Raw genomic sequence first — 26,570 nt, 5'->3', positions numbered from 1 at the left:
AGGACATCACATACATAACACACACACACACAAATTATTGTTATTATTATATCATAAATAATATGAATAACAATAATAATAAATATCTAATGGTGCCAAGGCAGGACATCACATACATAACACACACACACACACACACACACACTCCTAATCCTAGCTAAACACACCTGAACAAATGTAACAGACCTAAACAGACCGGATACACCTCCACACACATCTGCATTAAACATTAAACTGCATTAACCGCTGTCTTTTTCAGTGACTTTGATAGCCTGGAGCCTCAAGATATAAAGCTGAATAACAAGAGTGAGTAAAGATTTGTCTGTCTGTCTTGGTATAAGTCTCTCTCTCTCTCTCTCTCTCTCTCTCTGTAACACACACTGTTGTGTAGGTTTTCCTCTCCATACATATTCTGGTCTTTTTCAGTTGGGACTTGAATTGTTTGATTCATTTTTGAGCCAAATATTTAATATATAATGCTGTCACCGAGTGTGTGTCGGGATAAATCTGAGAACAAACACAGTTTATAAATAAAATAAGAAAGGTCGAATACTGAAGCAGGATCAAACTTTATTAATTAATTAAAACATGATGAACACGCCAAACTGCCATGTGATTCACTTTCGTGTTCATCATTACAGTCATTACAGTAACCAGTCAAGGTTTACTCTCAGCATCACCTGATAAATAAAAACTTTAATACTGTATAAACATCATTTTAAACTTTTATATCAAGGTAAAACAAAGGATAGAATTTATTATACTTTTTTTGTTTCTAGAAAAACAGCATTATTTTACAGAAAACTCTGATATACCTTGTCATTACTAAATCAATTTCCGTTCCTAACCTTTAGATGAAAGGTATACAGACGGTCACATAGAAACGATTCAGGCAAATCACCACAAAACACAAAAATAAATAAATTCACAACACAGTAAAACAGTGTTTGGCAAAAAAAAATGTATCAAACCTTTAAAGGCACAGCTTTAATAACACAGCATCCGTCAATACACTCAGAGATTTATAAAGATTTAAAATAAAATCATTAACATTAATCAACTTTAACACAAACTGCAGGACAGAACAAAAAGTTCTGTCCAGTGAAGGGGACGTTTCTCACACTCATAAAATCACACAAATCTAAGAAGAAGAAAAAGGAAACCAAAATAAGAGCAGAGTAAAGAAGAATTATTCATCAAAATTAATTTCAGCAGCAGTGTGATAATGACTAAAATAACAACAATAACAAAAATGATGATGGTGCTGATGATGACGATGATTGATACAGTGGGGTAAATAAGTATTTAACACATGATCAATTGTTTTCCAATGCAGCTATTCACATGAAATGTAGAACAAACATTAGTATTAACTCCAAAATATGATCATACTCCAACCAATAGTTGTCCTACTTGTGCTCATCAGAATAAGTCAGGTTAGTGCACATTGGACAGTTAGTCCTTCAGTTCTGTGAAAAAAAGAAACTTGCCTCTGAATACAAGAGGAAATTATTCAGACATCTCCTAATGTTTTCTCCCAGGAGCTTCACTACTATAATGTTGAGCAGTGTAGCAAAGGCACTGCTTACTGATGGATCTCTCATCTCATAATGTTCCTATAAGCACCTCTGAGGTTATTATTACTCTCAACCATCAAGCAGCTACAGTGAGGAGCTCCTCAGCACATTTCTGAGCAGGCCATCCAGAACCCCAAGAACCAAGCCTGACTCTCGAAAAGAGCTGCGGAAAGAGTTGCAAGCAGCAGTAGGTACCATCATCAGAGAGAATACAAAAAACACTCCAGCTCCACAGCCTCCATTCACCATCACCCCAGATATCATCACTACTGAAGAAAAGCAATTAGTGGTGCAATCAGACGAGACTACAATCAAATTTCTCTGCAACAATACGACACACCATGTTCTTCGGAGAAGTGGCTCTGCATGTGACCCTAAAATACCATTAGTGGGGCTGAGTCCCAATTATCAAAGAGAAGATGAGGGAACCATGTATCAGAAGATTCTTGAGGAGAATCAGTTGCCATTCACCAGGATGATGAGGATGAGACACTGATGGAGCTTCAAGCAGGACAACGACCAGAAGAGGAAGACGAATGAACCAAAAATCCCACAGAACACTAAGAGAGCTTAATGGAAGCATCCTGAAGCTAAGAAAAGCCTCTCCGTCAAGTGTTCAATACATTTCAGTTAGTGTTCAACACGTCTATCCTGTCAATCCGCTACAGTTCACATAACGTCTTTATGGACTGAAACATTACAGTTTCTTTAGCTGTGCATTTTTTATTAATACTAAAGTCTGGGTAAAATTTGCGAATGACTGGCATTGGAAACACGTTTAATAAAAAATTGATAAAGTGTTAAATATTTACCCCAATTACTCAGCCATTTTAGGAACATCATATTTATGTTGTATTTGTACTTTATTTGTGCTGTAACAGTTGAACACCAGCTGGAATCACTCTTCACCTTTTCTTTTATGAAGAAATGCCACGTTAAAGTGCAGCTCTTTATTATAAAAACATGATGAGGATGATGTTGTCAGTGATGTCGGACCTGTGATTACACACAGAGGCACTCCTTAAGGTCTTCCTATCCCACAATTCCACTTGTCTGTGTTTAACAAGTCCCCCTCGTCCACTTCCCCTTAACCAAGTCCCCTCGACCAATAAGAGTTTCTCTCTTATCTAAAGTGGGTAAAATGAGGGATTGAGTGGACATCAGTGTGGACTGAATTACCCAGAATGCATTGCTGTGCTCTGATACAGTGCAGTTGGAGAGGTGCTGCTGTACTGTGATGAACCAGCAGCTCTGATACACACTTCCCCTCTCACACACACACACACACACACACATCTGAGACTGTGTTAGGACACGGTGCATTTGCATTTGCAAGTGTGTGCTACACTACTGCAGCACACACTTCTCCTTGTTGCTGTATTTTATGCGTCGGAGCTCTAAACCCCGTTCAAGCCGAGCATCCTCCTCTAGCGCCCTGCATAGTTTAAAAAAAACAAAACACTGTAGCACACACAAACCATATGTATCATAACGTGTGTGTGTGTGTGTGTGTCTCACCCTCTCTCTTTGGCATCCATGTCTCTGACTAACTCATCACGCTGATTGACCAGAGAGACAAGTTCCTGCAGGAGGAGTGCTTCACGGTGCTGATGAGCTTCACTCTTTTGCCAGTCTGACACACACACACACACACACACATACACACACACACACACACACACTAAAGTTAAACATGGACATACATTCAACTTCATATCATGTCTTTGGCAAACCTATGTATTTTACCTTCGACACCCATCAAGGCTCTGAGCTCTCGGGTCAGGAGCTCAAACCTCCTCTCTAAGTCCTGTTCCTCCTGCCTGCAGACACACACACACCATCACCAAGTAATCAAGCATTAATCAGCAGTAATGTGTGTGTGTGTGTGTGTGTTTGTATGTGTGTGTGTGTTTGAGCTCTTACAGACTCTCCAGGTAGTCCTGTCTCCTGATCAGAGCGTTCTTCTTATTGACCAGTGTGAACCACTCCTGTATAAGCTTCTCCTCCTGCTCCTTATCACTACCTAGACACACACACACACACACAAACACACTGCTGTAGCAGTATTTTATTCACTAAGTGAACGAGTATCAGGATGTATTTAATGATGAGGGCATAAATGCAGAGGCTTTATTTTTTGAAGCAGCTCTTCAGCTCATTTTCTGTTTGTCCTGTGTCTCACATGACTAATTGTGTCTCATGTGTCTTACTGTCTCACTTATCTCACCTGTCTCCATGAAGCGTCTCAGTCTGCGCTCCACCACCGCTGCTCGGGTGTCGATGTGTGTCTGCTCAAGCTCCAGAGCTTTCATCTCACTCACCACATACTGACTGGTATCCTGCAGACACTGACCCACACACACACACACAGAAGGAGTGGGACAGAGAGATACATAAAGAGGGAGGGACAGAGGGAGACATGCATGGACAATGACAATTACGTAGATAATAATACAATCGAGACACAAAACAGGAGAAAAGACAGACGGGTTCGATTTAGCAACAAAAAAAATACACAAACAGTATGTAAATTTGAGTGTGCTACAGAGTTAGAGAGAGCAAGACTGATGCAGCAAGAATAAGCAGTGGAAGAGAGACAGTGTGAGTGAGAGAGAGACAGTGGCAGTGTGTAACTGACCGTCAGCTCATCATTTGCAGGTTTGGAAGACTCTGTAAACAGAAAATTCACATCATCACACATTAATAATCAATCACTTAAGACGTGGCTGTGTCCCAAAAACTACACTAATTAACACTACACTAAAGTACACTACGCTAAACTACATTACACTGCAGTTAGTGTTCTTACTAAAATGGAACACAACAGGAAGTGAGTTTAGAGTTCTGCAGGAGTTCTTGTGTCAGAGTTACCAGCTTGTGTCGTGTTCCCGTCTGCTGCTGGATTTTTCTCTTCATCTTTACTCGCCTGCTGGAAAACAAAAAGATGAAATCCTGCTTTATAACATTTCACTACACAGGGTTAATACACAAGGATGCTACATAGGGACACTATTTAGGGAGTCTACTGTAGAATGCTACAGTTTACAGATTTACAAAAATGATGGCCAAATGGAGCCATGTTGTTGACATACACAGTCATTGTTCTAACCTCACTCTCTTCTTTATCCTCCTGCTGTCTGTGCCGTGGTGGTGCTACTGGAGTCTGCACGCCTCCATCCGTCTTCATGTCATCCCCCATTACTGGCCGTTTGGTCCGAGGCGGGGGGATCAGAGTCCCGCTGGTTGGTCCCTCTCTCCCCTGATTGTCTGTGCCGTTGGTTTGGTCTGGCTGGGAGACAGTATAGCTGGACTCGCTGCTGTTCCTCTCTAACTGCAACACACTGAGGTCCTGACCTGAGAAGTGCGATCGGATCTGACTCAGGTACGTCATCACCATGAGCCGATCTGGAACCGACAGCAGAACTAGATCAGAAGGGTCCAACAGGCGTGAGATCCCCAACTCTGAGAATCCATCAAAAGCCTGCACAGAGAGCACAGAGAGTAGACAGACACTATGGGGGGTTAAAGAGCACTACACTCTACAGAGAGAGAGAGAGAGAGAGAGAGAGAGAGAGAGACAGACTTATACCAAGACAGACAGACAAATCTTTACTCACTCTCTTGTTATTCAGCTTTATATCTTGAGGCTCCAGGCTATCAAAGTCACTGAAAAGACAGTGGTTAATGCAGTTTAATGTTTAATGCAGATGTGTGTGGAGGTGTATCCGGTCTGTTTAGGTGTGTTTACATTTGTCCAGGTCTATCTAGGTGTGTTTAGCTAGGATTAGATCCATTCAGATGTATTCAAGTATTAAAGTTTGTGCTGAGGTATTCATGTGTGTTCAGATGTATGTAGGTGTCTTGAGATGTTCTCCAGGTGTGTTGAGGTATGTTTATTTGTTTTTATGTGGTGTGTTCAAGTGGTCTGCTGAATGTCTTACATCTTTTCTGGGTGGAAGTGGTGCAGGATGGCACAGAAGGCCAGGCCGTTTCTCCAGGACGTGTTGAAGTTGGTCACCTTCACACCTCTGTAGTCCTGCGTTACTTCCTGACACCACTGCAGCAATGACTGACTGCTGCTCACCAGGCCGGGGCTCGGGAGGGGAGAAACCACCTTATAGACAGACCCACAGACAGAGAGGCAGACAGAAAGATAGAGACAGACACAGAGACAGCCAGAGAGATAGACGGAGAGACAGATGGAGACAGGGAGAGATCTGAATATTTCAGAAAGAAATGAGCTGTCTAACACATCCCCTAATTCCTTAATCTGCCTTTCAGACTTGAACAACAATGCTGCCTACTTAGTGTTCCTCCTGCTAAATTAGTGTTCCATCAGATAATGTATTATCAGTAAAAAATCTCCACCTGCATATGTGTGGGCGTGTCGTGTCTGACTTCCTGTAGATTGACTGGTGGAGGGATGTTCTTCTTCGTACTGGGAGGCATAACATCCAGCGGCGTCTTCACTGACTCCTCACATGCAGAGGTGCTGCTGTCGTTCTCTGTAAGCGCACTTTCACTTTCCACCTTGAACACGGAGCCCGAGATTCCTGAACGAGATGAATCTTCACCCAGCAGCTCGCACCTGTAACACGGCCAGAGAGCGTTTTACTTCCTCATCCACACAAATGCGCACATACATGCACACATGTAACACACAATTAGCATGTCTGAACACCTGACGCTAAGCAGCTCAGTGCTCGGCTCTATACGCTCTACATGATCATGATGAATACTCCTGAACTGATGTTAAGTGAACGCTGTTGTTCTCATCACACTTACAGATGGTCCTGGAGTGGAGCAGCGGTCGGCGTTTCTATCCTAGCCTCATCCAGCTCGTCTTCTGCACTGACTCTGTCCACTGGAACTTTTTCTAAAGTTTCATTGTTAGATTTTGAGTTTTGTGTCTCTTTTCTCTCCTCCTCTAACTGCATGGCTTGCTCCTGCAGGCTTTTAAACGTCTCTGTTCCATCAGCGTTAAGCTCAGCAGCATCTGCAGTGGGTTCTTCACAGGTCACAGGAAGTTGACTCTGATCTGCATGTTCTGGTGATGTAGTGTAGACTTTGTGTTGTAGTGGAGGTGTTGGTGGAAGATCAAAGTCAGACTCGGAGGGGATGAGACGTTTCCTGGGCCGAGGAACCAGAACAGGAGCAGGAACAGACTGTGATGATGTATCAATGTCCTCTGCCATTTGACGAATCTTCTCCAGCAGGAAGCTCTCTTCTGACACAGGAGAAGGTTCTTCAGTAGCTTCAGTAGGAGAGTCTGGTGATTTTTCATGTTGAGTTGAAGGCACATGCTCTGGTTCCGCTGAGCTTTCTGGAGAAATGCTAAGTGATCTAACATTGACATCATTTGGCAGATCTGTAGCTGCTCTTGTGCTATCATCTGGTTCTTCCTTTCCTGTTTCTAAAGCTCTAGTGACATCAAGCTTTTCCTTAGGCAATGTTGTGAATCCTTCGACCTCATCTGGCTGTTCTATCACTGCTCCTAAAGGTCTCTGAACATTATCTACCTGTATTTTAGCTACTCCTCTGTCATCATCTTGCTGATCTTTTACTGCTGGAACGGTGTTAACATCATCTTGTTGTTTTTTAACATCTCCTAAAGATTGCTTGAGCTCTTTGTCTGTTCCTAATGACCTTTGGCCACCGTCTGGCTGTTCCTTAGGTATTCCTGAAGGTCTCTGAACATTATCTAGCTCTTCGTTCACTGTTCCTAAAGATCTGCAGGTGCTTTCTTGCTCTTTTGCTCTTTTGCCATAATCTGTCTGAACTTTTCCTAAACATGTATGAGCATCACCTGGTTCATCTTTAGCCTTTACATCATCTGGCTGTTCTAGTTCTGCTTCTAATGATCTCTTGATGTTATCTCCCAGTTCTTCAGCTATTTCTAAAGATCTACTGCCATCATTTGTCTGATCCTTAGATGTTCCTAATGGGCTATTGTCATGATCTGGTATATGTTTGTCTTTTTCTGGCTGATCTTTTCCTGATCCTATAAAAAGATGTTCTTTCTTAGTTTGAAGAACAGCGAGTTCAGCCTGTGTGATGGCTTTGTTAGTGCGCTCTGATGGAGGGATCAAACTTCCCCACATCTGTTCCTCATTCTTACTTCCACTTCCTTCGTTTGTGTTGTGCTGTGGTAGAACAATAGCTCTGGAACCAGAGGGAACATTACGCTCGACTTCCTGCACTGAAGCTCCGTTCTGCTTGGTTTCAGGAGGTTTTGCGTCTTTTGCAACTTGTGGAGGCTTTGTTTTCTCAGCTCCAGATTTCTGTAACACTGCTACAGGCTGCGTGTTGATGATCTCGTTCGACGCTGGTGATTCCTTCGGTCTGTGAGAAATGGGACACCAATGAGGAACACCATCACCAACACGCCAGCTTCTGTTCATTCATCATAAACATGCAGCGTGCAGAAACCAGTCAACAGGCACAAGCAGCTCTCAGCATTTAGCACCTGCACTGATTTATTCTCAACTCTATTCGCAACTTTTATTCTATTATGTTGATGAACTAAAGAGAAATCACAAGGTTATTTTACATGAGTGCTACATTTTAAAGGATCAAAAGCAGAATCTGGTGTTTGATGGTTTGGTTCACAGCAAAATCACTTCCTGTGTTTAGTCAATAAAATGAAGGAGATTGAGGTCACATGACTAACTTCTGCTTTTCAGCCCAGAGGAACTCCATTCTTGCATTAGCTTTTGGTTTAGGTTCATGGCCCTAAAAACTGCACCTCCTGGGTTTTAAGGTATCTGATTAAAAATGAGAATGTATGAAGTGACTGTTCTCTTTAGCTCATTGAGTGATGCAGCAGCGGTACCACCGTCACCGTGTTTCTCCAAATATCATCTGCGTTGTTATGGTTCATACTTATGGCATCAGGCAACAAACAAAAATACAGACTCTTCAAATTCTGTTTCAAAATTCATCTGCAACAACTGAGCAAGCAGAAACAGCACACCAGTTCAGCTCCAGCCCTTAGAAACCAGAAGTCATAAAGTTCACAGCCTTAATGTGAAAATGCAGCTCAGCAGCAACACAGTTCATCCCATTCTCCATCACACGCCACTGCAGCAATGAGGAGATGAAACGCTAATGCTTTTGCATAACAGCAAACTTCAGACACACGCCATCAAGAACATTAAACACCAATCTGCAGCTGGACAAAGCAGAAATGGTGTAAGTTCTGAGTCGGTAGCAAAACTGCAATATACAGTTTAGTATCAGCTCCAGTTTTACTAAAAGATGAAGCCACCAAACATTGCCTCAGGCACTTACCCTCCATCCATATAGAGTTCAGCGAGCCACACTGTCCCGAGGTCCTCCTGCCCCGTCTCAAACTCCAGCTCCTCCTCTACACTTTCACACAAAACCATGGGATTCGCATACGTCTCCTTCTTCAGGAGATCTAGTTTAATTTCTCCAGGTTCTTCATTAGTGCTCTGTTCTTCAATTGCTATGTCATCGAAATCAACCTCTTTTAAAAGTGGAACATCCTCAGTGGAGTTAAGACCAAGTCTGTTATTATTATTATCTGGATTTGTATTAGAGACTGGAGTTGGAGATGGCTTTCTGGACTTCTCGATACTGGGTTCTGATTTCTCACTTGCTTTAGGTTTCTGTTCCTTTTTCCAGGGTTGGCCTCCTACACTTGCGGACTCTTTGCTGATCTTCACCTTGCGTACTGTTCTTTTACTGTTGCTTGTTTCAGCTTCTGGTTGGATTTTTAGAGACTCTGCCTCTCTTTCTACCTCTGAGGCAGCCAATCTCAAGCAATCCACTAGGCTCCGTCCTGAAGGCTCAGAACCAGATGTCACACGACTCGCTTCCTTACAAGAAATCTGAGTGGAAATGCCTTCTTTAATCATTGGATCTTTGTAATGTTCCTCTGTAGTTTCCTTTGTAGCTTTGATTAGGTTTGTATCACAAAATGCCTCAGGTGGAAGGATTTCAAACTCTTGGTTTCCAGATTCTGTGTCTTCAGGCTTGTTGGTTTCTGTAGGAATGGGTTGCATCAACATGGACGTCACCGTCTCATAACTGGAGAACAAGCAATTTTGGAGAAAATGGAAATCACCACAAAGGACAAACCAGAGGCCAGGAGTAAACTTACACAGACTTCACAAACATTCCATTCTGTCATGCAGATACTTCATGCAGATGCAGGAGGGACCTATTCCTGTTCCTGCACTTCCTCTAACACTTACCCTTTATACAAAACACCAATTATCCCTTTCACGAGGCCTGAAGTCTCTGAACACGTCTCTTCCTGATCCTCAGCAGGTGATGCTTCTTCCACTGACAGTTTATTTCCATTATCTGGTTTCTGAACTTTCCCACTCGATTCATCTTCATCAGTCTTTTCCATCGTCTCCTTCCTTGACTCTGCGCTGAAATCTTCAACTCTAACATTAAAATCTTGTTGGTTTTGAGAATTTTCCACTTCCTTTTGCTTCTTGCTTTCAGCCACCCATCCAAAATGTCTGCCATGGCATGAAATGATGGGGAAAACACAGAGGCGTGTTTGCTGAAATCGGCTTTTCTCACCATTTTAAAAGTTCAAATGTATTACAACATCTCTTAAACAGACCAGATGTTAAACTCATGCAAGTAAGAAAACTTCACATACACACTCCATGCAGCTGAGATGTCTCCATCTTACCGTCCATCCAGATTAGCCTGTTTTGTCTCTGTTTCACCATGACTTATTCCCTCATTCCATTTCCCTCTTCCCTTTTTCTCCAAACTGGCCCACGGTGGACCCTCAGTAGTGATGTCTGAATCTGTATCTGTTCTCTCATTGTTGTTCATCTTTAGCGTTGTGTCATCAAGAGCTAACAGAGGTTCTAATGCTACTGAAGGTGGTGAAGCTGTCGGAGATGTTGATGGTATCAGAGATGTTACAGATTTCAGCATCTCCTCAATAATCACAGGTTTTGGTGTGTACTCGGGTGTCTCTAATCGTCCCAGGAGGAACGTCTGCATATCACCAGTGTGCTCCGAGGTTTTATGTCCACTGTGAGACAGAAACACGGTGATGATGTCGGTTTGGGACCAAAACACACACTTACCTGCTGTTACATGCTACACACTCTGAGTTGATGTGAATGTTAGAACAGAACAAACTGTGCATGCAGTGTCTAAAGTAATCGCGTCTGTGACTTTAATTTGCAGCAAAAACGGTGAAACTCAGATGTGTCTGAAACTCATGTTGGTTATAAAAACGAAAGAAACAGTAAAATTGCCTGAGACACAGTAGTAACACACACACACTGCTATCATCACACTCACCCTGTTGTTTCTGCCTTCACTCGTGTGGAAGCCTCCACGTTACTGACTCTGTCTTCACGTGTCTCCTCTCTGACATCCAACTCGTCTCTCTGATCCCTCGCCCTCTCTAACGCTGCCCATAGAGGGGTCTCACTCTGACCACTGGGGGGATCGGGAGTGTGTGCGTCTGTGATGATTGCTTCTGTCGTGTGTGTATCTGGAGAGTGTGTATCAGTGTGTGTGTCTTCAGTGGTGTGTGTTTCAGGCTCTGTGATTTGGGAGTCAGTGCTGATTTTGATTTGATTTGTAGAGATGTGATTTAAGCTATAAAAGAAAGAGAGAGAGAATTGGATCATATACACAAACAGACAGACACAGACAGAGAGTAAGGTGTTAAGAAAAGTGAGAAACAGGATGTAAATGCCACAATCAGGTCTGATTTCACATCACTGCTGCCACTGAAACCATGTAAACTCCAGTTCAAGTCAGACACAAATCAAGTCAGAATTAAAGCTATGTGTGCTGCCACACCCACCAGAAGAACTCCACCCCTTTCACTGTCCAATACAACCCCTCCCTCAAACTCCACCCCTGCACAACCCCTAACACCCCCACACACACACTTCCAAACTCTCAGCTGCGCACTGACTGATACTGTGGTGTGTGTGTGTATAAAACACTTTATAGTACCAGGACCAGGAAGGTGTGTGTGTGAGATTCAGAAGCAGTGTAACAGAGATGAGGTGTGACTCATAAACACATGACTTTTTCTCCATCACTTCCAGATTCTTCTTCTATCAAACTTTTTTCTTCATGCACTCTCTCCTGCTATACATGTCCACATCACATCCAGACAGTGTGAACACACACACTGCTGTAAATCTGTGTGTGTGTGTGTGTTTTACTATACTTACCTGCTGTTCCTCACAGTACTGTTCTCTTGCTCAGGTTTCTTCTGGTCCTCATGCTCGCCCCTCAGTAGTGAGGAGATGATGGTGTCTGTAATCGTCACTTTGTCCTCATCAGACCGGTTCAGATCAGTTTGACTCACAGGTTCCTCCTTTGGTTCTGTCTGTTTGGACGACTCCGCATCATCCTCTTTGATGAAGAGCGGGACCAGGGTTGGGACAGGAGCATCTTTATCAGACTGTGTCTCAGTGGGTTCGTCTGTAGTCAGTAGAACTTTCTTCTCCACATCTCGAGACGTCACACACACAGTGTTAAAATCCTCATCTTTAAAGTCAGGCTCCTCTTCTGCGAGAGGCGGACGCTCCGCCCCACTCACGCCTCCCGATTGTCTCTCTGGGACGGAGGACACAGACAGAGACACGGATCCAGATATGGAGAAAGGCCATGGAGGAGGGACAGTCTCGATGTCCACCACATCCTCCGATACAGGAAGTTCAGCAGACTTTCCTGCTTTTAGCTCTGACCCCAGACTGAAGGACAGAGACAGGGGTCAGAGGTCAAAGGACAAAGTGTGAAAATGCAAACCATGCAGCTTTAGCATGCTGGTGAAGAGTGTGTCGGAGAAGCAGCGAGACAACGAGAGGGACTATGCTTTGGTGTTTTTTCTACACTGACAGACAGACAGACAGACTGACAGACAGACAGGATCTCATCCACCCTGTCCATCCATTAAGTTCTAACACTTTATACATCAGTTCACACAAATTTCCATCAGGTGATCTTAATGACCTGTGTGTGTGTGTGTGTGATTATAATGACACACATGAACAGGAGCAGTGACTCAGTGCAATCAGAGTGCTAATGTCGTTCGCATAGCAGGAGAGCAGCTGCAGTGGGTCATGTGTGTAAATTTAGGCCACAGAAATCCTGAGCACAGACACTGAAGCTGATCCTCATCATACCCCCCCCCAACACACACACACCCACACAAACACACACAAACACACCCACATACTCACACCCACACACACAGTAAACAGGAAGGTCACTGCGGTGGAAGAAATAAAGTCAGTCAGTGTGATGCTCACATGTATGTGTGTGTGTGTGTGTGTTCTGTATAATGAGATCAGAGCATCAGATTTCATTTCATTTATTTCAGTTTTAGATGTGTTAACTGTTACAGAAGCCGACCAATCAGCAGCTGAGTGGAACTCACACTCACTACACACCCTCACTATGATCACACACTGCGTTGCATCTGTCTTTACTGATCTCAGTGTAAAGTTCACATCTCTGAGAACATTAGCATGTACAGCCATGAGGAGTCTCTCTGTACAACAATAACTGTTAAAACTCTTGAGACATGAAAGCCAGTGAGGAGAGCACACACACTGCTGAGACACAGCCGGGAAACAGACTCACCTCTGTTTATCAACGTATTGTGCAGGAACGGACTGAGAGTAAGCCTCGCTGCTGTTAGCCTCGCTGCGGTTAGCCTCGCTGCGGTTAGCCTCGGCCTGTGAAGAGTCTGAGAGGAGAGAAAGCACAAAACAAGATCCACACATCAGGTCTGGGTCAACGGTCACTTTGTTGCTAAACTCAGACGCAGATCCTGATCCGAATGTATTCTTCTCTCAGTCAATAAATAAACATAAGAAACCAAGCGTATTCTTCTGTGTTATTATATTATTTAACTGTTATAATCCCACAAAATCATATAGTGGTGTTTAGATTAGAATCGGATGCAGTGAGGAGCAGTGTTTATCAGATTAAATACCTGAGAGCGAAGCAGGAGGCTGAAGAGCGACAGAGAGAGGAGAACGAGAGGAAAGAGTAGAAGAAGCAGAAGAATAAGCAAAAATGGAAGCAGGAGTTGAAGAGTGAGGTGACGGGGCAGATTTTAGGGCATGGTCCAGGTGTGGAGGGGTCACTGGGGCAGACTGGGGGGTAAGAGAGGGGTCTGAGAAAACAGCAGGGGCAGAAACAGGTTCACAGAAGGCATCGAGATCAGGGCTGATGAGCAAAGGCACAGGGGTCACGGGGTCAGGACCGGCCGAGCTCCACTTCTCCAAACAGGACGGACGTGAAGGAGGAGACGAGACAGAAGGAGCTGAAAGAGGAGTTTAATCAGAAGAGCTGAGCAGTGAAACAACAGCAGAGAGAAGCACAGATCAATAACCTCAGAGAGAAGAATCCACTAATAAAATCAACACACCAAATCATTCAATCAATAAATACACAAATTAATAAATCTGCTGAGTTGAGTCTGTACCTGATGCTGAACGGGAACCCGGTCTGAGAGTGTGAGAGAGAGACAGAGACGAAGAAGGAGGTGAGCAGAGGGGGACAGGAGACACTGAGACGGGGTTCTGTACAAGTTTGGTTTTGAAGACAGAAACCTGAGGAGCATCTAAAAGATTGGGATAGAGAGAGAGAGTTTATTATCGTTATTATTATTATTATTATTATTATTATTATTGTTGTTGTTGTTGTTCTCACCTGTCTGGGTGTCAGAGGCAGCAAGAGTTGGGCTAAAAGCAGGAACTGCAGGTTTACTGGAAACGGCATCAAAGGGGTGTAGCTGTAGCAGGTCAGAGGTCACAGCGGGGGTCATGTTGTTGTCATCTGTAGCAGAAAATCTCCTGGTGAAGGCTGCAGGAGCTGAAAGAATGAAGAGAAGTAAACAGAGAGACGACGTTGAACTCTGAGAGATGATGAGGAGGTGAGGCCTTAGGTGAGAGAGTATGTATGGATTAGAGGCGGGGTCAGGAATGTGTGCATGTGTGTGTGTGTGTGTTACCTGATCCAGGTGAAGGCTGGAAGATTTTGGGCAGTGCTGGAGGAGACAGACCTGGTGTATGTGTGTGTGAGTGTGTGTGTGTTTGCGAGGGTGTGTGTGAGTGTGAGTGTGTGATGGGCGGAATCGCCTGGTGGGCAGAGGAAGAGTGTGATGGGTGGAGAGATGGAATGGAGGAAGCAGGTAAAGGAGGACGAGACTGCAGTGTCGGGTTAGAGACAGAGACCAGGACCGAGTGTGAGGGAACAACTACTCCTGAAGGACAGAGGAGAAAAAAGAGAGGAATAGTGACTGAGAAAAAAAGAGAGAGACACGAGTGTGTGTGTGTGTGTGTGTGTGTGTACCTGACACTTTAGGTGTTTTATCCGCCTCTTCATCACTCTCATTAAAGTCATCCAGGTTCCCAACATCTGTTGGCTTCACACTCATCAGACTCGCTACACTCTGCATGTCCTCATCTCTACACACACACACACACACACACAGCAGGACATGGCATCATCACACTGTATGCATTCTCTCTGGTTTTTCAGTTTTTGCTGCTCTCATGTGGATGGGATTTTTTTTAAAATCAGTTAATTAAGTTGTCAGAAATATAGATGTGAATGTGATTAATAGTGAAGATAAACCCTGAATAATGTGACGCATTAAACTCACGTGGCTTTTCCCTCTTTGAGGAATACGCAGGACAGCGAGAGCTTCAGTGTGGCTTCAATCACCTTTACCGATAACGGCTTCAGCTCCAGTGTGAGGTCTGTCTGAGTCACTGTCGCACTCGCAAACTTCTTCAGGTTCACGTCCACTGAAGCCAAAACCTTACGCTGACCCTTCAATGTTTCCTGTACACACACACAAACACATACCCCATCAGGTTAGCTACTGCTATCTGAGCTTCTCCTGCATAAGTGTTCCTGATGTAATTCTGAAAAGATAATGGTGAAGAACAGTGCTGTGTGTGTGTGTGTCTTCAGTGTGTAATCTATCAGTACAAAGTATTAAAACCTCTACAATGAACTGAACACATCTGAGTAGATGATTTCTAAAATGAATGAAATCTTTTCACCTGCAAATCTGTGCATTAAGAACGAAACACTCACATTTTCAATGACAAAGGTCCAGTCTTTGTCCTCAAACTCATCGGCATGAGGATCCTTAATAAAAGAAAAACAGAAAACTTTATATCAGCGGTAACGTGAAGTGAATCAGATTCCGGGAGAAATATGAGAGTAAAAGCATCTGACCTTAAAGAGTGTGACAGTGATGTCGACGTTCTCGGGGACGGGCCACACCACCGTGCCTCTGTATGGGTTTTTAATCCCTGGCATCCAGCTGTGAAGCTGAATTACACATTCATTTAATAGTCATGATTTAAGACTTAACTGCACTGACATCAGATTACAAACACGGCCATGGAACTGAATAGCTGACCACAGTGAAAAAACAACAACACAATAATAATAATAATAATAATAATAATAATTATTATTATTATTATTATTATTATTATTATTATAAATACAGTTAGTGAAGAAAGGAAGTTCAAGTTAGTGTAGAATTAAAGCTGTAGGGAAAAACTGACCAGATGTCATCAGAGTGTTATGTGTGTTCAAGAACACATGATGAACAGTGTGTGGCGCTCTTTGATGACATCATCACAATGGTACTTTATTCACAACATACTGAACAAAAGAGCAGCTGAAGCACACGTCAGTGTGTGTGTGTGTGTGTGTGTGTGTGTGTGTGTGTGTGTGTGTGTATGTTTTACCTTTGAGCAGATGCGTCTGTTTCTCCTGGTCCACACCACACGTAGTTTATCAGGCTGCCTGAAACAACACACACACACACACACACAAACACACAAACACACACACAGAGGGAGAGACAGTTACTGTTCAATATTCTTCTTCTTCTTCTTCCTATTATTATTATTATTATTATTATTTGTGTTTGTATGTTTCAGTCAATTGTGAACAATAAAAACAAACACAGATACACAATGTGCCCTACTCATCACCAGATCACATTACAAAAGGTAAAGCTGTGCGTGATACTGAACAGGAGGAAGCGAGACAATCTCAGGTTACAACGCACACACACACACACATGCACACACACTGTGTAAGTGTGTGTATGGACTTCAACCTTCAGTACAAAGTGTCATTTAAGTGTCATCTACATGTGTGTGCTAATAATCAGTCAATCTGATTAGACACACACACACACAAGCGCAAGGATTTGAGCGAGTTTGATGAAGGGCCAAATTGTGATGGCTAGACCACTGGGTCTCAGGGTCTTCGGGCTTTTCCCTTCTGGGGAACAGCGAATCATCTCTCTACACCTATCCCTATCTTCTGCATCCTCAACACTTGCACCCACTAGCTTCATATCCTCATTTATTACATCCATATACCTCCTCTTTGACCTTCCTCTTTTCCTCCTGCCTGGCAGCTCCATGTCCAACATTCTCCTACCGATATAGTCACTCTCCCTCCTCTGAACATGTCCAAACCATCTTAATCTGGCCTCTCTAACTTTGTCCCCCAAACGTCCAACATGACCCGTCCCTCTGATGTACTCGTTCCTAATCCTGTCCAACCGTGTCACTCCCAAAGAGAACCTCAACATCTTCAGCTCTGCTACCTCCAGCTCTGACTCCTGTCTCTTCCTCAGTGACACTGTCTCTAAACCATACAGCATGGCCGGTCTCACCACTGTCTTGTACACCTTCCCCTTGATTCTCGCTGATATTTTTCTACTACACAGAACTCCCAACAACTTTCTCCACCCATTCCAACCTGCCTGCCCTCACTTCTTTACCTCTTTCCCACACTCTCCAATACTCTTGACTGTTGACCCCAAGTACTTAAACTCCTGTACCTTCTTCACCTCTTCACCCTGTAATCTTACTGTTCCAATTCCCTCCTTTTCATTCACACACATGTACTCAGTCTTACTACGACTGACTTTCATTCCTCTTCTCTCCAGCGCAAACCTCCACCTCTCCAGGTTTTCCTCCACCTGCTCCCTGCTCTCACTACAGATTACAATGTCACCTGCAAAAATCATTATCCACAGAGACTCCTGTCTGACCTCCTCTGACAACTGGTCCATCACCATAGCAAACAGGAAGGGGCTCAGAGCCGATCCCTGATGCAGTCCCACCTCCACTTTGAACTCCTCTGTCTGACTTACAGCACACCTCACCACTGTCCTGCTCCTCTCATACATGTCCTGCAGCACTCTGACATAGTTCTCTGCTACTCCTGACTTCCTCATACAGTACTACAGCTCTTCTCCTGGCACCCTGTCATACGCTTTCTCCATTTTCAGCATCTGATACACTTTATTCAGAGCGAAGTCTCTATCATACAAAGTCTCTATCATCCACACTGTGCACCACGTCACGGACTACAGATACCATCAGTCTAAAACTCTGCTGGGAGGAAATACAGCACACAGAGATGACGAGAATTATCTCCTAACAGTTTTAGATAAAATCTCATTTGCACTGCTGTTTACAGATAATATGTAAAATGTTTAAAAATAAAGTCTCACTATACTGATACTCAGAGCACTGATACTCACTGTACTGATACTCACTATACTGATACTCAGAGTACTGATACTCACTATACTGATACTCAGAGCACTGATACTCATTATACTGATACTCAGAGCACTGACTCACTGTACTGATACTCACTATACTGATACTCAGAGTACTGATACTCACTATACTGATACTCAGAGCACTGATACTCATTATACTGATACTCAGAGCACTGACTCACTGTACTGATACTCAGAGCACTGATACTCAGAGTACTGATACTCAGAGTACTGACACTCACTGTACTGATACACAGAGTACTAATACTCACTGTACTGATAGTCACTGTACTAATAAACAAAGTACTGATACTCACTATAATGATATTCAGAGTACTGAAACTCACTGTACTGATACTCACTGTACTGATACTCAGAGCACTGATACTCACTGTACTGATACTCAGAGCACTGATACTCACTGTACTGATACTCACTGTACTTATACTCAGAGTACTGACACTCACTGTATTAATAAACAAAGTACTGATACTCACTATAATGATATTCAGAGTACTGAAACTCACTGTACTGATACTCAGAGTACTGATACTCACTGTACTAATAAACAAAGTACTGATACTCACTATAATGATATTCAGAGTACTGAAACTCACTGTACTGATACTCACTGTACTGATATTCACTGTACTGATACTCAGAGTACTGATACTCACTACTCAGTACTTGAAACTGCTACATCCAGGTGTAACCCCTACACACATACACATTATCATTACATATAACCACCCTGATACTCTTATTTGAAAGTTTTTAATTAATTATCCTCAAGTTATTCATGTATTATTTACACATCTATTAAATAATATGTGCAGGTTTATTTATTATTTTGAAAATATTTGTATATATTACACAGTTACTATTGTTTATTTGTTTTTTATTTATTCATTTTTTATTGAGATAAAAAACACAGTTCACACAGTAAACAACATTTAAACACAATTTAAAATTGTCATCTTTTTTCCATTAACACAGAAGTCATTAGTGAGTAGTGCGCACTTCCACGTCTTGCCTATTGACCTCTGTGTTATCTATGTGTGAGGTCAAAGGTCACTGTGCAACGATTATGCTGCATTTCTCTGATCAGATGTTCGGGGCTGATGACATACAGAAGAAGAACCGCTTGCATGTCTTGACCTCTGAGCTTTTAGAACTAAATGCTGGACAGTAGTTTTAATTTTAGCCTCTTTAAAAATGAGGCAGTTACGGCTGTATCCTAAACCACACTTTATCTGTCCTACAGAAGGTGCACTTTAAGCAGCCTGTTCTATTGTAACACAGTACTTGTATTAGTTTAGTGAATGTGTGCCATTTGAAACAGCTGATTTCTGTCCCAGGCCACTGTTTAAAGTAGTCTATAGCTCATGTAGCACACTATTAAGGTATACTATTTAGAGAAGCCACAGAATGAAAGGCAGCCTACATCACTACAAGTAGTGCACTATTTTGACACATGCCACGTGCAGTTTGGAACGCAGCCTATTTATTCAACGATGAGGTCTGATACAGAAATGGCATTATTTTTAAATAAAACCTTTTATACTGGAGCTGAGAACTATTCTAGTACACTATCTAGTGCAGTAGACTAGTGTGTGATTTGGGACTCCAGGTAAACTTCAGTATTAAACGGTCAAGTAAAGAAATGATGTGCGGTTTTTGACATCAATTATCTCCACGACTGTCTGTGCTAACTCACTCTGACGTACAAATTGGGACGCGGCCTTATAAAGAAGTTCAAAGGGAATAAATCTAACACGGAAGCGGCGCGCGACTTTAACCACTTTAATACTTTACTTAAAAGCTTTACTTTAATAAGGAACTGACTTTGAGGCACGCGCGCGTGGCATGAAGTTCTAATACTGAAAATCCCAAATAAACCAAAAACTAATCATTTTAATGTGTTTTCAGTGTTCAGTCAACACACAGGAAACTGCGCTCTAACGGAACACGCCCGCGCGCGCGCCCACACACACACACACACACACGCACTGGTGTAAAGTGCAGCATAAAATCTCACCATTTCTTTGTGCACTCCACTGTGAGCTCCTGATAAGAAGCCACAAACTGGAACCTGGTGGCTTTCTTCCCGACCCTCTGCAGTCTCTTCCACACCGAACTCATCTCTTGCCCAAAGCCGCGCGCGCCGGGGCAAACTTTTATTAACAGGGGGTTTAAAGTGGAGCTGATTGTCCTCTCCTCCTCATCAGATCCCGAGCTGCGGCTCTGATGTCACACACTTTTATCAGAAAAACTTCAACTGTCACACACGCACGCACGCACGCACACACACACACACGCACGCGCACACACACACCGGAGTGTTGATGTGGTAAAATAATCCTGAATTCCGTCGGGAATGAAATCCTGAAGCCCGTCACGGCGGTGGAGGTGAAATAAGTAAAAAAACAGAAGATAGAGAGCGGAGTTACAGGAGTGAAGGATGAACAGCTGCACGAGTGAAGGGTACTGTCCGGGTTGCCAGATTGTATAAATCAATTCCGCAGGTTGAGTTCATCTAGGTTGCCTTGTTGGTGCTTTAAAACTGAAAACCTTTACACGAATTAATGTGGGTGATGTGTTTATCCAGAATGAGATAAAACAGAACACACTGAGACGGAACACACCTGAGCAGGTGAAGGGTTAAAAGGTAAACGACACAACCTGAGCGACTTGTCAAGGCCGGGGTCTGAACTCATCACTTGCTGATCTGTAAAACCTGACACTTAACCACACAACATTTATTTCTCTGCTAACTAGACATTTCCACTGTCCATGGGTAAAAGGGGTAGAAGAGGTGAGAGGGGTAAGGAGGGGACTGTGGTAGGAGGGGGGAGAGGTGGGCCACGGATACAAGGATACAACTGATCGAACCTGGCAACCCAGGCGTTAGAAAGGGGAGTGGATGATCATGCAAATATGGAGATGTGGCAACATGCAAAACTCACACACACACACACACACACACACACTTCAGCGTTTTAACATTTTTATTCGCATCACTTTTCCCATCATTACACTGTGTGTGTGTGTGTGTGTGTGTCATAACAACAGAATCATAACAGCAATTAGTTTTGTTAACAAAAACATGTTTGGACAAAAAAAAACATGTTTAACAACGGCAGCATGTTATTTTCTTATTAACCAGCTGTGTGTGTGTGTGTGTGACTCAAATGGGTGTGTAATGATATAGTAATTCCCGGGATATGATACATGTGTGTGTAATGCAGTGTGGTGGTGTGTGATGTCCTCATCAGCATTATTGCAGATGTCACTATGGTGAACTACAGGAAACAGTGATTAAAGTTTAAATCTGTAAACTCTACACACGTGACAGTGTATGTGTGTGTGTGTGTATTTTAGGAGGTGTAGGGGGTTTCCGCCTCACAGTGCACTTATTTTAGGTGGACAGACAGATGGACAGTAACAGCTGAAGGTGGACAAGGAGTGTGTGTGTTTGTGTGTGTTATTGGGGCCTGAACACTTGTGCAGATTATCTGTTAATGAAAGTGGATTATGGAGCTCTATATCACACACAGATAAAAAATAAAATAAAATAACACACACAGTTTCAGTGCTTTAAAGTGTAGTAATACTTAAAAATAACATTCAGCTCAGTTCCTTTGTTGAACCTGGGGACAGTGTAGAACACTTTACTGTCGACAGCAGAGATGTGTGTGTAGAGTGTTGAAATGAAGCAAAAGCGATAAATAGTAAATAAATACAAATATAAAATAACAGAAATGTAAATATATGGATGAAAATTGCGAAAGAATGTGAGACAGCTTTAGCAACACTGTTAAATGTTTATGAAGTGAATTAAAGTGGAATAAAGACTGTATTGTGTACAGCACTCTGTGTGAGTGTGTGAGCTGAAGTTTCCTTGTGGTCCACACCCTGCTGCTTACTTGATCATTCGCTCAGAGACTGAGTTTGTCATCACTGAAACACCAGTGTGTATGAACATGTAACAGAAGTCACATTTACACACACACACACACACACGCACACCATTAGAGTGGTCACATGATCTTGACTTTAACATGTGATTGGCCTCAGGTCTTCAAGCTGAGAGCTCGGGACTGCTGCAGCTCAGTGCAGTGACTAATCCCAACCCAGAAGCACGTGGCAGTACCTGTGGAAGTGGGCGGAGTTTCATTGAAGGTTATGGGCGGAGACTAGCAATGCAGTGAATAAGTTTAATATGACTCCAGATTCACTCAGTGACTCCGACACAATAACAGAGAACTAAAATATTTTTTTTAAAAATAAGTAGAATACAAGTTAAAATAAAAATGTCTTTCACATTAAAATGGCTGTAGCTCCCCACAGCAACCAGGGGAAATATCATACTCTCAGGTAAGTAGTGCACTATGTAGGTTGCATTACATCTATGTAGGGTACACTACACAGTGAGTATACTGTAGTTAATAGAAAGACAATTGGGTGAAAATGTAAAACTTTAGGATCAGCTGCAGGAGTGTGGGAAAATCCTGATAAACTATTAAAATCATGATAAACCCTCACAGGAGATTCTGGACACAGCCGAGACCTGAGACTTCTTATAGAAATAAACATCACTGGGACAATCTGGAAATCAATGTTAAAGTCATAAAATATCTAAACATAAGGCAGTGAACACTTCAGCTGGGGAGAACTCTGTGTGTGAGTGTGTGGGGTATTTTTAGAATTTGGTAAACACTGCATGACCAAGAGACACATCAGTCAGACTGCAGCTTCAACATCACACACTTTTACCAAATAAGTGCAGGAGCAACTTTGGGATTAAATTGAGTTATTTATAAACTTCTGGCGGAGATGATTTCCTCTCAGTGTGTTTAAGCTCAGATCTGCTTTTGTGTGTGTGTGTGTTTTGTTGTTGTGTCTGTAGTCAGTCACACAAAGCCGTCAGTGAGTTCAAACTAAATTACATTAAAATAAATTTCCAGGCTGAAGAGAAAATAAAAAAAAACCCCAAAACAAACAAAAAAAAAACCAGAAGGAAATGTTAAGAATGTGTTCTGCAGGTCTGAAAGTGAAACCGTGTGTGAGTGGGGAGTGTATAATAAAACAAAAAGAAAAGGCAGCGCCACCTGGTGGATAAACAATTCACAGCTGAATGTGCACTTGCCTCAAGTATACACTACAGAGTGTCCCTACATCAGAGTGAAGCTGAGCTTGCTCAGAGCAAATGGTCAGAAATGTGTTGGTCATGTCTGAAATACTAATCACCCTGCAACTAAACTCATCTCAGGCCTGTTTGTGTGTGTGTGTGTGTGTGTTTCAGACTCGCACAGATCCTACAATATTAACCAATGTAAAGGTAAATACAGATAGAAGTGAACTGAAAGACAATCATACAGATGTTTTATTCAGAGCATAAGAGATTAGTTTCAGAGCCAGATTAAAGTGTGTGTGTGTGTGATATCATTTGAGGCAGTAAATTGAGAACAGAAATAATTGTAACTTCAGCTCCAGTGTTTATTTGTTATTCAGCAGAAAAACAGTTAAACTCTGCAGCTTCACCTCCTGAGGTTTATGACAATAAACAACTACATATGTGATGATGTGTTTGTGTTACACACCACAATCTGTACATTTTTAACTTCAAATATTAAACCAGGCCACGCCCCTCAGGCCAAGAGATCAGTGATGTCCTGCCAGTGTGTACTGAATACTCAGACTGTGTGTTTGTGTGTGTTTGTGTGTACATACAGTTTCAGTGCTGCAGGTGTTTAAGGCTCTGCAGTGTGTCTGCGCAGGCACGGATCAGACCGCAGAGCTGCACGGAGGACTCCAGTGAGGCGGTCGTCTGTAGCTCCTGCGTGGCCCAGCGCAGCTTCTGGAGCACGACGTCCTGTGCGTCAACAGCGACCTGGCAATGAGGAGGAGGAGGAGGACGATGAGGAAGAGCAACAGTGCTGGAAAGGCCACTCGGGTTCTGCAGTGTGGGGGGGGAAGGAGCAGGAAGGGGGCGGGGCTGTGGGGGAGGAAGAGGAGGAGGCAGGGCTCGGAGACCAGACGCCGCTCCTTCGCAGTGCTCAGGTCTGCTACTGGGCGGGGCTTCTGCAGCAGTGGGCGTGGTTTCATCAGCGTTGAGGGGGTGATGGTTGGCGAGTCGTCGCTCTCGTACCTGAGACAGAGCTGCCTGAGCGTTCAGAGCTGACACACACACACACACACACAGTGTTACAGAAACAGGACTGTGTTTATGTAACAGGTCACTTCTTGTGTGTAAGTGTGGATGATGAGGGTATCTTTATAATCTAAAAATCACTCATCACCTCCTCTTGCTCAGACTGTGAGCAAGATGTTACAGTGAAGACAAAAAAACTTAGCTTCACACACCAGGGTTGTCCTTATCGATGTCCGAGTCGAGCTCCTGACAGGCCACACAGTAATTCTTCTTCTGCTTATCCTGCAGCAGAATCGTCTGTGGAACACACACAAACATACACCCCTCCATTACAAAGCGTTAAACATTCATCTGTTAGGTTTGTGCTGGTCCTGGTGTGTGTCCCGCTGAGTTCTGTCAAAACTTCTCTAACTCTGACCAAAGATTCTCGATTCACCTTCCACGTTCCAGGCAAAAGTATGTGCACCCTGATTATTAGTGATCATTCAGCTGCAAGAGCATTAGTGAGATCAGACCCTGATGGTGGGTGAGGAGGTGTTCAGTGGGGTTGAGTCAGAGTCAGGGCTCTGTGCAGGACAATCAAGTTCTTCACTCTAACCTTCACCTCCACACCATGAAGCTGCTTTATCTACAGGAACATTGTCATGTTGGAACACAGAGACTTTAGTATAGTGTTTAGTTCCTCAGATATCCTGCCTTCTGCTCTGGTGCTGATAAAAGTGCCCAAACGCTCTTTACTCTGGAAAGCTCCTCCCCCCGTCATGGAGAGTCAACACAGGAACCTGAAGAGGAACCTCAGTTCCTACTCTGGTACTCACCACCACAGCTGAGGGCAGAGATGAAGACTGACCTGAGAGCTTCATCCACATCACTGCTGATGAGAACTAGTGATCTATTTTATTTCATGTGGTTAATTACTCACCCCACAGGTGTCGCAGCAGTCGCTCAGCATCTTGTAGCCCTTCAGTAAATAATCTCCCATCAGTTTACTGATTTTATCCTGACGCTCACGACGAGCCTGAAACACCTTCATCTCAGCCTCGCTCGGGGGCTCCCACTCAAAATCCTCCTCATCTAAGAACACGAACACACACACACACACACACACACACACACACACACACACACACACGATTGTGTCACAGACTGAAGTCACCAAGCTGCTCTTCGTGACGTCACTGTTAGCATGCAAGCTATTCTCTAATCCTGTAGCACTAGCTTTATTGTTTTAATTACTCTTAGCTAATTAACTGATATGATCCTGCAGTATTTGGCAAAGTACACCCTAAATGCGATATATTTCTGAATATTAAATTATCACCAGGATAGTGACTGAGTCCAGAGGAGAAACTTTTTTATCTGAACACATCTGAAACATCTGTTTACTATTAACATGAGAAGTCAGTTCTAATGCCAGGGTATTAGCTCGTTATTAGCCTGATCACGTGCTGATTCCGATAAAAGCCCATTAAAGATTAATAAACCCGTTAAAACGTGAAAATGTGAGAATTAGTCTCAGACTGTACCTGCGTTCAGCGCCATGCTGCTGTTTAACACACACACACCCCGACAAGGCGGCTAAAACCACGCCCACTTCCGCCTTCTTCTTCTACAGCGGGATTAAAGCTAAACGTGGACACGGCGCCCCCAGCGTCTCAACAAACACCACTCACTCAGGACTCATAAACATGTCAAAATACTGCTTATAAATATTTAATATCAACATCTGCACACGCAAATCAGTGAATAACTCTGACTGTAGGAATAACACAACAGTGACACACACCAGACCGTGCTGCTATAGAACACCAGTTCAGTCCTGGTAGTGTGATGCGGCATGACACGCAAGACGACTGCTGATGTACTGAAGTGGATTATTTTTGATTAGTGTGTTATTCCACTTATATCACTGCAGTGTTGCAAGAATTACAATGTTTTAATAGCAAATTAAACAATATACTTTTTCAAGAGTTTATATGTGATGTTATGGAGTTCCTGTTCTCACTGACAGCAATAAACAGCATTTACATTTATGGAATTTGGCAGATGACTTTATCCAGAGCAACCTACATTTATCTCGTTTTATACAACTGAGGTTTAAGGGCCTTGCTCAAGGGCCCAACAGTGGCAGCTTGGTGGTGCTGGTAACAACTTTCCAATAAGCAGTCCAACACCTTAACTACTGAGCTACCGAATCTAGCCTCTCTCTCTCTCTCTCTCTCTCTCTCTCTTGATGTTTTTG

General features: G+C 43.1%; 2 protein-coding genes across 16 annotated transcripts; both read right to left on the bottom strand.

Moving 5' to 3' along the window:
• Window positions 1-550: 550 nt before the first annotated feature.
• Window positions 551-20,930, bottom strand: ehbp1l1b (EH domain binding protein 1-like 1b). Of its 14 annotated transcripts, none has more exons than XM_058411750.1 (28): window positions 20,213-20,919; window positions 16,331-16,388; window positions 15,807-15,902; window positions 15,663-15,716; window positions 15,223-15,404; window positions 14,910-15,025; window positions 14,569-14,820; window positions 14,268-14,429; window positions 14,041-14,178; window positions 13,546-13,878; window positions 13,191-13,296; window positions 11,774-12,298; window positions 10,881-11,183; window positions 10,252-10,605; window positions 9,797-10,072; window positions 8,868-9,629; window positions 6,363-7,919; window positions 5,946-6,165; window positions 5,519-5,691; window positions 5,195-5,243; window positions 4,687-5,058; window positions 4,449-4,503; window positions 4,216-4,247; window positions 3,805-3,925; window positions 3,501-3,600; window positions 3,324-3,397; window positions 3,096-3,210; window positions 551-3,012 (listed from the first exon to the last, which is right to left on the bottom strand). In XM_058411750.1, exons 1-28 carry the CDS (start codon window positions 20,314-20,316, stop codon window positions 2,925-2,927), a joined length of 6,777 nt encoding a protein of 2,258 aa, XP_058267733.1. In that variant the 5' UTR covers window positions 20,317-20,919; the 3' UTR covers window positions 551-2,924. The 14 variants fall into 14 exon arrangements, with proteins under 14 accessions (XP_058267733.1, XP_058267735.1, XP_058267736.1 ...); XM_058411752.1 differs by having other exon boundaries at window positions 3,805-3,916; window positions 20,213-20,918; XM_058411753.1 differs by having other exon boundaries at window positions 4,449-4,506; window positions 16,331-16,384; window positions 20,213-20,918.
• A 243-nt stretch (window positions 20,931-21,173) lies between these two features.
• On the bottom strand, window positions 21,174-25,945 carry znrd2 (zinc ribbon domain containing 2). Of its 2 annotated transcripts, XM_058412713.1 has the most exons (5): window positions 25,855-25,945; window positions 25,251-25,402; window positions 24,541-24,625; window positions 23,908-24,354; window positions 21,174-22,327 (listed from the first exon to the last, which is right to left on the bottom strand). In XM_058412713.1, the coding sequence occupies exons 1-4, from the start codon at window positions 25,868-25,870 to the stop codon at window positions 23,912-23,914; spliced, it is 696 nt and encodes a 231-aa protein (XP_058268696.1). In that variant the 5' UTR covers window positions 25,871-25,945; the 3' UTR covers window positions 21,174-22,327; window positions 23,908-23,911. The 2 variants fall into 2 exon arrangements, with proteins under 2 accessions (XP_058268696.1, XP_058268695.1); XM_058412712.1 differs by lacking the exon at window positions 21,174-22,327 and having other exon boundaries at window positions 23,653-24,354.
• Between the last annotated feature and the right edge of the window lie 625 nt (window positions 25,946-26,570).

The sequence above is a fragment of the Hemibagrus wyckioides genome, linkage group LG16 (assembly GCF_019097595.1).
Source record: "Hemibagrus wyckioides isolate EC202008001 linkage group LG16, SWU_Hwy_1.0, whole genome shotgun sequence".
Classification (NCBI taxonomy): Eukaryota; Metazoa; Chordata; class Actinopteri; order Siluriformes; family Bagridae; genus Hemibagrus; species Hemibagrus wyckioides.
This window is presented reverse-complemented; position numbering and strand designations above follow the sequence as displayed.

Excerpts from the sequence above, each read along its gene's own strand:
- ehbp1l1b (XM_058411749.1), bottom strand. The coding sequence starts at position 20,316 with ATGAGTTCGGTGTGGAAGAGACTGCAGAGGGTCGGGAAGAAAGCCACC. Across the intron at positions 15,026-15,222 it reads CTCAAAGAGGGAAAAGCCAC|AGATGAGGACATGCAGAGTG; the intron begins GTGAGTTTAATG and ends GTGTGTGTGTAG. Across the intron at positions 12,299-13,190 it reads CAATACGTTGATAAACAGAG|TCTGGGGTCAGAGCTAAAAG; the intron begins GTGAGTCTGTTT and ends TCTGTCCTTCAG.
- znrd2 (XM_058412713.1), bottom strand. Across the intron at positions 24,626-25,250 it reads ACTGCTGCGACACCTGTGGG|ACGATTCTGCTGCAGGATAA; the intron begins GTGAGTAATTAA and ends TGTGTTCCACAG. Across the intron at positions 24,355-24,540 it reads CATCGATAAGGACAACCCTG|CTCTGAACGCTCAGGCAGCT; the intron begins GTGTGTGAAGCT and ends TGTGTGTGTCAG.